The sequence below is a fragment of the Labeo rohita genome, chromosome 5 (assembly GCF_022985175.1).
Source record: "Labeo rohita strain BAU-BD-2019 chromosome 5, IGBB_LRoh.1.0, whole genome shotgun sequence".
In the NCBI taxonomy this organism is placed as follows: domain Eukaryota; kingdom Metazoa; phylum Chordata; class Actinopteri; order Cypriniformes; family Cyprinidae; genus Labeo; species Labeo rohita.
This window is the reverse complement of record NC_066873.1, coordinates 21,274,966-21,288,470: the sequence shown is the minus strand read 5'-3', so window position 1 is coordinate 21,288,470 and position 13,505 is coordinate 21,274,966. Positions and strand designations below refer to the sequence as shown.

Sequence of the window (13,505 nt, the reverse complement as noted above, 5' to 3'; positions counted from 1 at the left end):
ATTACACGAAATGTTTCAACAACTGAATTTATCTCTCTGCAAGAACATTTATTAATAAATGTCTGACTTCAACCTGTTAAATTCTCTCATCTCTGCCTGGTCGGGGCAATTAACTGTGAATTTGTTCACTCTTATTTTTGCAGTAAACAAATGCTGTTAAATAATGCTTTCATATCCAAAACACTCAATCAGGTGTTACTGGTCAAAGCCAAGCCAAACAGATAATCAAATCTTAATTTACTATGCAATCTTAAGAAAGCATTTTCATACAACCCTCTGGGAAACATCCTTACCTGAGGTGTGGAAGAGAGTGATGGGGCCAGGATGCCGATTAGCCCTGAGGTAAGGGAGAGGCGTCTGCTCTCAGTGACAGGCTCTTTAAAGATGTCGTTTTTGCCCATCTTGGTGCTGCTGGAGTAGGACCTGCTGAGCAGACGGTGGTGGTGCTTCAGGCCATCCAGCTCTTCAGTCCGCACGCTGCCCGAGCAGGAGCGGCCCAGGAGCCGGTGGGGCTTCAAAGCACCGCCATCGCTACTGCCAGCAGCGTGTTCGCACCGAGGCTCTGCCGCGCTCGGCCGCGGCGACAGTTTATGAGGCCGCAGCGGCGGGCAGTCCTCCGGTTTAACAGCGGTCGAGCAGGGCCTCGGCAGCAGCCGGTGGGGCTGCTTGAGGGGCTGATGTTGCTCCATCCGCGGGTCGCTGGAGAGGGAGTGGCCCAGAAGCTTGTGCGACTTGCCGACGCAGCCGTCCATTTCTGGCTTCACCGTGCTTGAGCATGTTCGCCGTAACAGACGGTGGGATTTTGACACACCATCCTGCTCAGGTTTGAGCTTCTTTTTGCTCTTAACACAGCCAGGAGGAGGGTAGCTGGGGGATCTGAGTTTGCACAAGCACAGCACATTAATCAAACAACGTGAATTAAGGAACACAGAAAGATGTTGTGCAATTACGCTTGTGCAAAACCTGCACATTTCAGAATGCTTCACTGGCTACTTCACACCATTTCATTTTTCATGTTGAGGTCTGCATAGCTCGCAGTGGGAATGCGCAATTCTTGCACTAATGAATTACAGAAGGTCGGGCCGGAGTTAATGAGATACAAAGCATTAAGCGTCGTTGACAAATTGCTTTACTGTTTTTCTGCATCATAAATTTCATTTTGGGATAATTTTATTATTCATAAAAAAAAAAACACACACATACAGGTAAGACTTCTTTTTATGATTTTAAATGGCCAAACCCATTCCTAGATTCTTAATATCAATTTTATCAAAATTACAATCTAATCTTGCAACAACTTGGAGTCTTTCCAGTTCAATGAAACATCAGATTTGTGTCAACTGTTCCAACAGCTTGATAACCAACCACTGACTCATCATGGGGTAATTTATTAGAATATATCAGCTCTTCTGTCTCAAACTCTCCAGCTGGTCTAATAAACTCAGAGACCACAAAGATGGTCAACAATGTCTGTAATGGGAAAGTAATGGCATGTACAAAGCAGTAACAGCAATAAGTAAGAATGGAAAAAGAGTTTTTAAACATTTAATGTGTGAGGTTGAAGGGTTAGTTCACTCCAAAATGAAAATTCTGTCATTACTTACCCTCACGTCGTTCCAAACTTGTAAGATTTTTCAGCTTCGGAACACAAATGAGGATATTTTTGATGAAATCTAAAAGCTTTCTGACCCTGTTAGAGCAAAGCAACTGATACATTCAAGGCCCAGAAAGGGTAATAAGGATGTCGTTAATTGTTAAAATAGTCCATGTGATATTAGTGGTTCAACTGTGGTTCAATTGTTTATGAAACTACTAGAATACTTTTTGTGGACAAAGAAAAAAAAAAAAACGCATTATTTCTCTTCTGTGTCAGACTTCAATGCGTGGCAGAGACTGACACTGTTGAATAATTGTTAAAAAAATCATTATTTTTGCTTTCTTTGCACACAAAAAGATTCTTGTAGCTTCATAATATAATGGTTGAACTACTGATGTCAAATGGACTACTTTAACAATGCCCTTACTACCTTTCTGGGCTTTGAACGTGATAGTTACGCTGTTGTCTAAACAGAGTCAGGGTCCCGGATTCCATCAAAAATATCTTAATTTTTGTTCCAAAGTTGAACAAAGACTTACAGGTATGCAACAACATGAGGGTGAATAATTAATGACAGAATTTTCATTTTTGGGTGAACTATCTCTTTAATTAAATGTTAACATTTACCAGAAGCAGTGAATAGTACTTTGGTCCTGGATTTAAAAGAGCTACAAAGGGGGTTATAAAACTCAAGACTAGGGTTGGCCTGTATCTGATACACGGTCTAGCATTGGTGTAGCTGAGTGACTTTTTTCTTACCTGCGTAGAGTTGAAAAAATGTGCAGGGGAGACTTCACCTTCTTATCAGTTTGCTTTTTGCTGTGTGGGCTGATGAGTTTATCTTTGCTCTGACACTTCCACTGCTGTGTGACAAAGGTTTGCATTACCCTGCCAAGAGACAACACACTCGTAAAGTTCAATGAAACAAGAAAACCCCTATATAACACCCCAGAAAACATTTTCCAGTAGTTTCTTACTTTTTCAACTGATGTCCAAGTCCAAATCTGTCTTTTGTAGACACTTGAAACACATCAACAGTGGGAACTGAAAACAGGACATGATATTCTTCATGAGCAAGGTATTGAAAAACATAGTATCACATAATGTAACCATTTGCAACAGCCATTTGATTTAGCCATCAAAGCATATCAGAGGTTTTTAAAACACTGGAACAGAAGGTCACTCTGAAATGAGCCACTTATGATGAGCAATATCTTGGCAAGAGAACAAGAGCAGGCATTATTGCTATGTCCAAGCAACTTCTCTCTCTTTCTCCTGCAATTTGAACTGAAGTGGCCATGTTCTTGAGGCAAGTCATTCTGAACAAATCTACAATCAACAGAAAGAGCTCAGTGCAAGGACACTCAGACGACTCTCTCAAGAACAAGTCACACTGTATTTATACAAAAGGAACACAGAAAAAAAACGTCTAACGAGGCAAGTTGCACAAACTAGCCTGATGTTGCTGACAAGAAAATGATTTGCATTATTTTCCTAAAGAGTGTTTTTTAACTATTTTACACGTTTAACAATGTTCAATCAAAATCTATTCACCTCTGGGGCCAGTTGCATAACTGGACTATTCTTAAATGTCAGTCAGCTATTTTTTTTCTTTAAAACTGGTCACAATTTTTTTAATTAATTTAAAAAGTTGAATCCAAACAAAAATTAAGACTGTTTACCCTTTGGCTAACTGTTAGTTGGTCAGACTAGTCTCTCATAACACTGTCTCAACACAGAGGCAAAGTTTATGCAACTGGCCCCAGGTTGGGAATCATGGCAATAGACCTTAGTCAGAGTAGTGAAATATTTAGGTTTTGACAGGTGAATATGAAGCTGTGAGGGATAGAAGTACAGTGCGTTCTATGGACTGTGCTATAGTTTAACAACAAAATCTTTCCAAAAGACTTTTTTAGTAGACAAAAACTCCATGAAACAGTTTTGAAAGATGCAAATTCTTAAAAATGACACTATTTGGGATCATTATACAGTGTGCGCCAGTGTTAAGACTGCTAATCTGTACGGCACATTCTCATTTTTATCCACGTTAAAGGAATAGTTCACCCAAAAATGAAAATTCTGCCATTAATTACTAAACTTCATGTCATTCCAATCCCATAAGACCTTTGTTCATCTTGGGAACACAAATTAAGATATTTCTGATGAAATACAAGAGCTTTCTGACCCTTCCTGCATAGACAGCAATGCAAATAAAACGTTCAAGGCCCAGAAAGGTAGTAAGGAGTAAGGACATTGTTAAATAATCCATGTGACATCAGTGGTTCAACCTTAATTTTATGAAGCTACGAGAATACTTTTTGAGTGCTAAGAAAACAAAAATAAAGACTTTATACAACAATGTCTTCTGTTCTGTGTCAGTCTTTGACGTGTATTCACGACTGTACCACGACGCAAGCATGTGGTGCTGCTGACGCAGGAGCTGCCATTCTGACATAGAACCCTGATGCGCTGCGCCTTGTTTAAAAGCAGAAGAATATGCACACTGTACTGTTGTCTTCGTAAACATGTCTGAAGATTTCGACAGGGAGGATGACTTGCAATTTTTTATCCAGCCTTACTTACTTGGTTGGAATATACAGATGATGAATAAAGAGAGATGGACGTTCTACATCAGAACGCCGGATCTTGCGTTGGCAGCACCACACGCATGTGTTGTGATACTCTCGTGAACATGTGGCGAAGACTTACACGGAAGAGAAGAAATTGTTGAATAAAGTTGTTAATTTTGTTTGTTTTTTTGCACACAAAAACTATTCTTGTAGCTTTATAAAATTAAGCTTGAACCACCGATGTCACATTGATTATTTTAATGATGTCCTTACTACCTTTCTGGGCCTTGAATGTGTCAGTTGCGTTGCTGTCTATGGAGGACCAGAAAGCTCTTGGATTTCATCAAAAATATCTTAATTTGTATTTCGAAAATGAGTGAGGGTCTTACGACATTAGGGTGAGTAATTAATGACAGAAATTTCATTTTTGGGTAAACTATCCCTTTAAATTTAATATGGCATCCAACCTGACTTTTAAGAAGATTAATATTCTATTACAGAAAGTTTGTTTTTGTATGTGTGCGTGTGTGAGAACTAACCTGGTCCATTCAGATATTGTGTGAGGGAGCAGTGAAGCCGCACAATAACAGGTTCACTCCGGATTACATCCCAGGCAAGTGCAATCTCCTCCTTTGAACAAATGTTTCATTTCAGTTTCACACTTGCACATAAAAAAAAAAAAAATCATAATAATCATAATAAAATAGTCAATGGTTATCATCATTCATAAAACAATGAACAGTCACACTTACATCTAGGAAAGAGACATCGATGTGTAGGTCGATGTCCACATCATCAATTGCACCATATTCCCTGTATTTTGGAGGAAAAAAACAGATACAATTCCAGACTTGGTGATTATGACAATCCATCTTTGACAAAATAAATCCTGCTACTGTGATTATTCTTTATTCACAGCAGCTTTTAAAGTACATACTCATTAAGACTAGAAAATGACGAGAATATATTACTCAGAATACGTTGTTGACAGTCAAACACAAAGCTTTTAGGATTCGACGGGAATTCACAACAAATTTAGATGTGATGAAGCAGTTCCCTTTGTTTATACAGCCGGCTTACAAAACATTCTGCTTCAAAGTTGACGTGACTAGTCATTTGCACTCTATTTTAAATGGGTTGGAAGGAGAAAAAAGAAAAATAAGACAGTACTGGTTTTTATCCAGCAGCAAATATCTGAGTAAAAGAAGACGGAATGCAAATTTGCTAACTAAATATCAATATTTGGCTATTGGTTACCACCCAATGGCCTGTGTGGCCCGACTGACGTAAGGAAAATATGTTAACTGCAATCACAAAGATTCCAGAAAAAAATCAATCTGGTTTAATATTTTATTTCTTGATGTTGCAGAGGTGCAGCTTGATGCTCCAGCTCTGTTGCTGTGCCTCACTCAAAGCATTTATTTCTCATAAAACCATTGTGATGAGTTTGTTGCGTTGCTCTGGGCTAACTGTTACCATGGTTACACCTCACTCCCAAATGCAGTCGCTGTGTCTCAAAAGCAAAAGCTTTAAGAAAATAATAATCCCCTTTGATCTGTCAAGGGGAAACAGCTTACATACAGCCGATAAACCAACACTCACGTTGAGACACATGTAAAGACTCAAAATTTACTATTTCGGAGCAACTTCAAGGAATCGTTTAAGATGTGTTATGCTGTTTACCAAACATTTTGCTTTTTCATTAAAATCTAGTTCAATGACTAGGCAAAAGCCAACAAACCGAAGCATTTAGTAGGAAATATCCTGGAATTATCAAAGGGGGGCTCAGTCAACCCACTCATACAGTCTGCTGCAAAAGCGGCCCAGGTCATTTTTCAAGCAGAGCGATGAATAAATACTCAAAATAGTTTTCCATCCATGACTCAGGGCAAATGTATTACACAGATCACACACTAGACAGAATATAAAACGCACTTCTGCTGCTATGAATAGAGTCTTTTATGCTGTTCTTTCATTCGACTGTCTGCTGTTATCAAAAGCAGCCTGACGAGATAAACTTTCAAGGACAAAGCTTTTAATAGCTGTCGTCGCATGAAACGCGATTCAGATTGCCAGATTTTGTGGGATGAATCACGTTCTTGTTGACAATCTGTCATGACTTCTTTTCATCTGAGTTAAGCACAAACAAGAGCATGTCGATTTTTTGCTGTTGTCCACAGCATACTTCAAATGAGTTATTTCTTGCTATAAATTTGCTCCAACACTGATTGCAGAGCAGATTAGCTAAAAGAAAGCCTCTCCGTCAGGATAAAAACACAGCAATCATTACACCATTACAGGTCTGTAATCAAACTGAAACTGCTCAGACTCTCACAGGCCGTCCTTCAGTTGATCACAGAGCATTTCCCCAAATGACAGATTGGAGAAATGGCCACCTGAGGGTTATGGGACCTGGCTCAGGCAGAGAACGTCCTTGAATGGGATAACCGTGCCAGAACACTAAAGAACGATTGCTCAAGGTGTCGTTTCCTATAAAGCACTTCTCTGATAGTGAGAGATTTCAGGAAGGAAGTCACAATTTCAATACTTTCTTACTTTTCTGAGCTGATGAAATGTTTGCACTTTTACTGACATAATTCTACTTCATACTGAATGCTTTTCATTTTGTGTGAAAGAACATTTAATTTGCGAAAGTTTCAAGATGTTCTCAAGATCAAGAAAAATTAATGTACCTGAGAGATACTGCATGATGGCCATATAAGTCCCTCACGGCTGCCAAATCAGCCTCCAGCTGGGGGTGTTTGTGAAGCTCTCCATCATAATTTACCTGCACGCATAGACAGGTCAAAGGGTTAATAAACAGGAACACCAGTTCAAAAATCATTCAAAAATCAATGAAACACAGGAACAGTTGATCAAGCACTTCCCCGCTCATTATTGTTTTTACCTTGAGGCTTCAGAGGTGCATTTTTATTGGCTAAACCAGTGGTTTCCAACCTGGGGGTCATGACCCCCACTAGGAGTCACTAAAGAGGTCGCAAAGCTCACTTCTAGTTGGAGCAGGGATCTCCAACTCATCTACCATCGTGCAGACTTTAGTTCCAACCCTCCTCCAACACCTGTCTAAAACTACCAAGTACACCTGAACACCCTGATTAGCTGGTTAAGATGTGTTTGATTGGGGTTGGAGCTGAAATGTGCAGGACGGTAGCTCTCCAGGAACAGGGCTGGAGATCCCCGAGTCTGACCATAAACCAAGATTAAATTTAAATACAGTTAGTATTGCGATTTAACTTGTTGAATTATCATTAAAACCACAGGCTGGATTTGTTTTGTGTGTAAATATGGCCGAAGGCAATGAAAGGTTTTACAGAGACAAAAGTGCCCCCTGCTGTCAGAGAGCAGTTTTACATTTTCATTTGACCTGTCTGCTGTTTTTGTTCAAACAAAAAAAAAAAAAAAAAACAGGCCAAATTTTTATGCACAACTGCAAATTTTAACCAGTTGGTGGAATAAAAAGCTAATATGTGTTCCAAAAATCTTGGACAATTTGGACAATTCCGATCTAAATCGAATGATTAGAATTATTGCGAACCTGCTCCGAAGTCCTGATCTAAATCAATTGATTCGCGATTACGCGATTTGAAGGCCCGATCTGAATCAAATGATTTGCGATTCGAGATCTGATTGGATTACTTCAAAACAGAGAATCATGTTGCGGCGCAATGTTTTCTAAAATCATAGTGATGTTAAAATTCAAATATGAATGGCTCTTTTAATTTGATCTGATTTTTGCTAGTGAATTACTTAAAATGAAGTTACGAGTTTAAATCAATCTGAGTGGTTTCAGCCTAAATGACTCACTCAATTGATTTGGTTCATCTGTTTCTCTTTTTGCGTCTTCAGACATGTTTACACGACACTGTCAGTACTACTACTGGTTTAGCTTATAGTTTTATGACATTAACTGAAATTGTATGATTTTTAAAAAAAAATTTCCATGAAAAGATATGTGCTTATTTAAAAAAAATGTAACACTTCTTTCACAGATAATTGTCTTTCAATTATTCAAGAACTTTTAAAGTACCTCTTCAGGAATATTGCTATTTTCAAGAGTTTTCTGGGCCTTAAATGTATAAAGCTAAAAGTCAATAGTCAAAAAAGAAACTGGACGTATATTATATTGAATCTGTGCCACTATATGGAATCCTGCTGCTGCTGTCTGTTAATCAAAGAACCAGAGACTGTTCTTAATTGAATAACTTTTGTAGGTTTAACTAGTATTAATCTATATTTAATTTATAAAGTGAAGACTATGTAATGTTATTTTACATTTGATTATTAATTTTCTGTATCTGAATACTACTGTTAGACCTACTTGAAAAAATGTTAAGCGCTATTTAATTAGCATTTTTGTTTTGTTGAATTTATGTTTTTGCTTCTAATTAGTTTATTTGTTCTTATTTTATTAGTGAGCATTCACCTGTTTTTAATGTTTGCAACTTATGTTTTAGGCTAGTAGTTTTTATAGTGGTACGGAGATTTACGAATTGGAATTAAGAATTGTGAAATTTTGTATTTATTAGAAAACAAAGTTACATGGGTCTAACTATTTTATTTTTGTGGCAGGGCCAATAGGAATTTTGGCAGGGCATGCAAAAACTATTGAAAATCCTTAAGATTGAGCCCTGACTTTGGATTACTTATTATAAAATCAGTCTCTTTAGACTGTATCCAAAACAAACTACCTGGCTTTCCTGTGAAAGTTAATTTGCCAGCATCTTCAGACAATTTGATTTTATCATTGATTTATTTTATTTTCCTTGATCCTTTTTTCTAATGCATCACTGAGTTGATTAAAAGACAGAAATGTTGTGTTTTAGATAGAGGCAGAGAGACTATTTCTCAAGAGATCCATGGGTAATCATATTTATACAAACCTAAGCAGTAATAATTTAACGGGAAAGGTGTATTTGAATAAGCAAAATACGAAATCACAGATTTTGACGAAATGCTCCTAACTACTGAGTAACTTTAAGTATTTTTATTCATTTTACTTAAAAGTACTTTAGATATTTAAATAATTTCTTCTAATCCAGTTTAATATGCTAAAATTACTCATCAAATAAGTCATTCACATTTCCGTGAAAACAATTCAAAACACGTCCATGTAAACACTGTGTCCATGTGGCACCATCAAAACATTGATCTGTTTGTTTGAGTCTCTAGATTTGCCCATCACAGCAACACTGGCTCAACCAGTTCGATCATTAGTTTGGGACAGGACTATCTGTTTGAAAGACAGAGGTAATATACAAGGAAACTTATGATTAAAAGATATCAATGTGAATCAGTCATTTTTGCATTTCCATGTGGTGATACCAGTGGCACAGAAGTTACAAATAGATTTTTAAAAATATATACAGGTCTTTACATAAAAGCAAAATAAATATGGCCTAATATGTACATTGATCATGCTTTGGTCGATATAAATGATGGATGAAGTTCAGTCTTCTCGATATTCAGTACAACAGAGATCAAGAAAATTCACCAGCTGTTCTGAAGTTCAGAGAGAATCTGCCAGCATGTGGCATGGAGGAGTCTCCCGAAGGCTTTGAGTCCATCAGAACAGCAAAGGATTGCAAAACTGCCACATAACAGTCAGCAAAAGCCAGTGAGCATTCACAGCATGGCACAGGCATTAGGGCATGAATCTTCATCACCTTTGGACTGGTCCTCACAGAGCTCACAAAGCTTGCTCGCTCACTCCAGCTTTATGGATTTGCTCCAGTGGATGGTCACATGATTAATTTAAGCACAATCCATGTGCGCAAACATTCATTTTCAGGATGGAAACCTTCTCGGAAGAGTGAGGGACTAATCATTAAAAGTTAAGAGAGTTATAAAGTTCTTTTATATGAGCTGCAAACTACTTTAAGTAAATTTACCATGAAATGAAAAGTCTGAAGCCCCAGGTGCTGTGGGTTTGAAGCTAGTTTTTATACCTGTAAGGCCTTAGGAAGTTTAGTTGCAGTGACCACGTGAGGCAGAGGTTCCCATGGTGAACAGGACCTTGTTTAACAAACTTCAGCTTGGAAACTTTCACCATTATCCTTATAACTAAAGGTCATATTTGCACATGCTTCTAAATTTCACTCCGCACCAAAAAGCGTCATAAAATGGCCATTTAATATTAGACTGCTGTGAGAGAATTCAGTAAGAATGAATTGTCTGTTGATAGCACACTACAAAAATTGTCAAATATTACTACATTTTCAAATGTTTTCTGTTTTTAGATATTTTATTCCTATAATTTATTCATGCGATGGCAAAGCTGAATTTTCAGCAGCAATTACTCCAGTCTTCAGTGTCACATGATCCTTCAGAAATCATTATAATATACTGAGATTTTGTGCTTAAGGAACATTTCTTACAGGGTTCTTTAATGAATATAAAGTTCAAAGCAACAGCATTGTTTTGAAATATAAATCTTATGTGATATTACAAATGTTTACAGTCACTGGAATACTCAAGCTTGCCATTTCAATGCATTTATCACTTGGTTAAAGGGATAGTTCACCCAAAAAATTCTGTCATTAATTAGTCACCCTCATGTCCATGCCACCATTACTGAGAGTACCACGGCGTATGCGTGTGGTGTTGTGGACGTAGAACATGCATGGGCTGTGCCTTGTTTACGAGCATAGAAATGCACACGCATACGTCGTGGTACTCTTGATAATGCTGGTGGACTTTTCCAGGAGAGAATAATTCACTGAATAAAGTAAAGTATAAAGTTATTTTGGTTTTCTTTATGCATAAAAAGTATTCTTGTAGCTTTATAAAATTACGGTTGATCCACTGATTACTATTTTAACAACATCCTTACTACGTTTCTGTGCCTTGACCATGGTAGGACCCTTGCTGTTTATGCAGAGAGCTCTTGGATTTTATCAAAAATATCTTAATTTGTGTTCCAAAGATGAACGAAGGTCTTACGGGTTTGAAACGACATAAGGGTGAGTAAGTAATGAGAGAATTTTCATTTTTGGGTGAACTGTCCCTTTAATATGGATTGTAGGTGGTTAGTCAAGGGCCACGTTCACACTGTCAGTTTTTTGATTGACAACCACATTTACTTACAGGTGTGAGTCTCAAAATGTCCCGTTCACATGGCATCTTACAGTCGCTTTTCGAATACTGTCTGCATGAACGTGCAACGGGAGTCAAGCTCGTATTCCTTAAGAGTAACCATAGCAACAGAGACCAAAGCAATATCAAAGATGGTGACGTTTATAAAACTAAAAGTATCACCACTTCCTGACACGACAATAGTCCCAATCGTGCTGCGAGTTAATCCACGAAATCATCATTAACCGACAACAGCTTTTAAATTTGAGTGGAGATCGAAGCATTTCAGCTGTGCGCGGAACACAAAACTGATGGGAGGGAGCGGCTCCAGTGGAGTCTGGGTATAAAACTTTCAGATGACAAACAGCTCATTTCTCCGTCACTGTAAGTTACCGAAACCACACATTAAAGCACACGGTAGACGCGTGTTTGTGTGGCAGAGTGGGTCTCTCGCACTGAATGACGTGACGGACAACTAGTTGTCCAGTCCTGTTCCGTTGTGTTCCACACAGCGCGTGTGTGTCCAAGAATGCAGTTGTGAGTCCTGAAAATTTACAGTTGTCACACATAAATAACCGCACTGTGTGTAAACGTATCGTATTATGGACTCAAATACGTTACTGACAACCATATTCTGCTGCTGTGTGAACGTGGCCAATCAGACTGCACAGATTCCACTGACTGAAATCTTATGTACATAAATGTAGTGTAGTGGCTCAGCTGAACTTACCTGTCCAACATAGTAGAACTCCTCTGAATCATTGTCACCCTCTGAATCCTCCTCTATAGCGTAATGGCACTGGAGAGGTTTTAAAAGAGAGGCAGAACTTTAGTTCCAATAAAAGTGATTCATTGCCATACCCAACATTTGTAAATAAAAGACATTTTACGATAAAAGAAAAAAATGTGTTCTAATTCCTTACCGCGTTTTTGTCGGTTTGAAGTTTTGATTTAATAGACAGACAGCTGGTGGCATCGTTATTTTTGCGTATTTCTAAAGACAGAGTAGAGTGAAAGCACAGATGTGTGAGGATGACAGGATACTGAACTGAGAATTTAAAAAAAATAGATTGTTTATGCAGAGGTCTGAGTCAGAAAACATTTACAACTGACAACGTGTGCACATCCAAGATCCATCGGCAGAATGTACACAAGCTCATTAGTTGTAATGTACTGTGCTGGAAGATGTCAAGGCTTTTTCATTAAATGTGTGGATTGGAAAATTATTAGGTGTGCATGACAAGCATCTTTTAAGCATTTAACTAACTGCTGGGAAAAATTAGTGAAGATCTCTGTTGTTTTGCCACTTTGTTTTGGCACATATGTCTGGTCAGCCCTAAAAATAGGAGCAGAAGGAATGCAGTACAATTCCAGGATAATTTATTTCCAGGATTACTGCCAGTGTAAGCAAAGAGCTCCAGAAACAGAAGAAGACTATGTGAATACTGCAATAATAGGATCTTTAGATGATTATCCTATGTTAAAAAAGTACTAAAATGTACCACTGTATTACCGCTTAACAGTCTGGAGACAAATTTATTTTTTTCTGAAAGAAATAAAATAATTTTATTCAGCAATTATAACAGTAAACTGTTAAATTTGCAAAATTATTTTACAATATTACTGTTTTTACTGGATTTTTGGTCAAAAAATGTGGCCTGCATGAACAAAAGAAACATCTTTCAAATTTATTTATTTTTTTTTTTTCAAAAACATTTTTGAAAATCTTGCTGACACCAAACTTTTAAACGGTAGTATACATGTACATCATAGTTATATTTGACATACCTTTGTTTTGAATACAATCCAAATGCCTTATTTACATGAATATGTGGTTTCACCACAGTACTTTTTTTCTAATGACAGTCATTTATGGTAGATCTGAAGAATTGTTGTTCAAACTCTGAGCCAACTCATTGAAATTTGATTCTTACCTGTTGCAATTCTGTGGAAAATCACAGGTATCGGATCCCTGGTGACTAACACTTCATCATCGTTTTCAGAGTTAGACACATAGGTGTTATCTGAAATCACAAAGATAAGCAGGTGTTATTAAAAGACCTAGAAAAGTAGACCTGAAGAAGAACTAACAGTGTAATCAAGCCTGGCAAGCCAAGTGGTAACCAAACCATTAACTTGCAACTTATACATAATAAATAGAAACACTCCAAATGAGAGTGAAGAGAGATACGAGATACGTAGAGAAACTCTACAGTTTCTGGACAAGACACTATTTTCAGGTTAAA

At 37.7% G+C, this 13,505-nt stretch overlaps 1 protein-coding gene across 2 annotated transcripts in view; it reads right to left on the bottom strand.

Moving 5' to 3' along the window:
- parp8 (poly (ADP-ribose) polymerase family, member 8) overlaps nt 1-13,505 on the bottom strand; it is a 39,663-nt gene that overhangs the window by 12,802 nt on the left and 13,356 nt on the right. For both annotated transcript variants that reach the window (XM_051110662.1, XM_051110663.1), the window contains exons 4-12: nt 13,194-13,283; nt 12,183-12,253; nt 11,990-12,058; nt 6,861-6,955; nt 4,920-4,980; nt 4,707-4,797; nt 2,575-2,641; nt 2,357-2,485; nt 294-876 (exon numbers count right to left, since the gene is read on the bottom strand). In XM_051110662.1, coding sequence (XP_050966619.1) covers nt 294-876; nt 2,357-2,485; nt 2,575-2,641; nt 4,707-4,797; nt 4,920-4,980; nt 6,861-6,955; nt 11,990-12,058; nt 12,183-12,253; nt 13,194-13,283 — 1,256 coding nt within the window. The remainder of the gene's footprint in view (nt 1-293; nt 877-2,356; nt 2,486-2,574; nt 2,642-4,706; nt 4,798-4,919; nt 4,981-6,860; nt 6,956-11,989; nt 12,059-12,182; nt 12,254-13,193; nt 13,284-13,505) is intronic.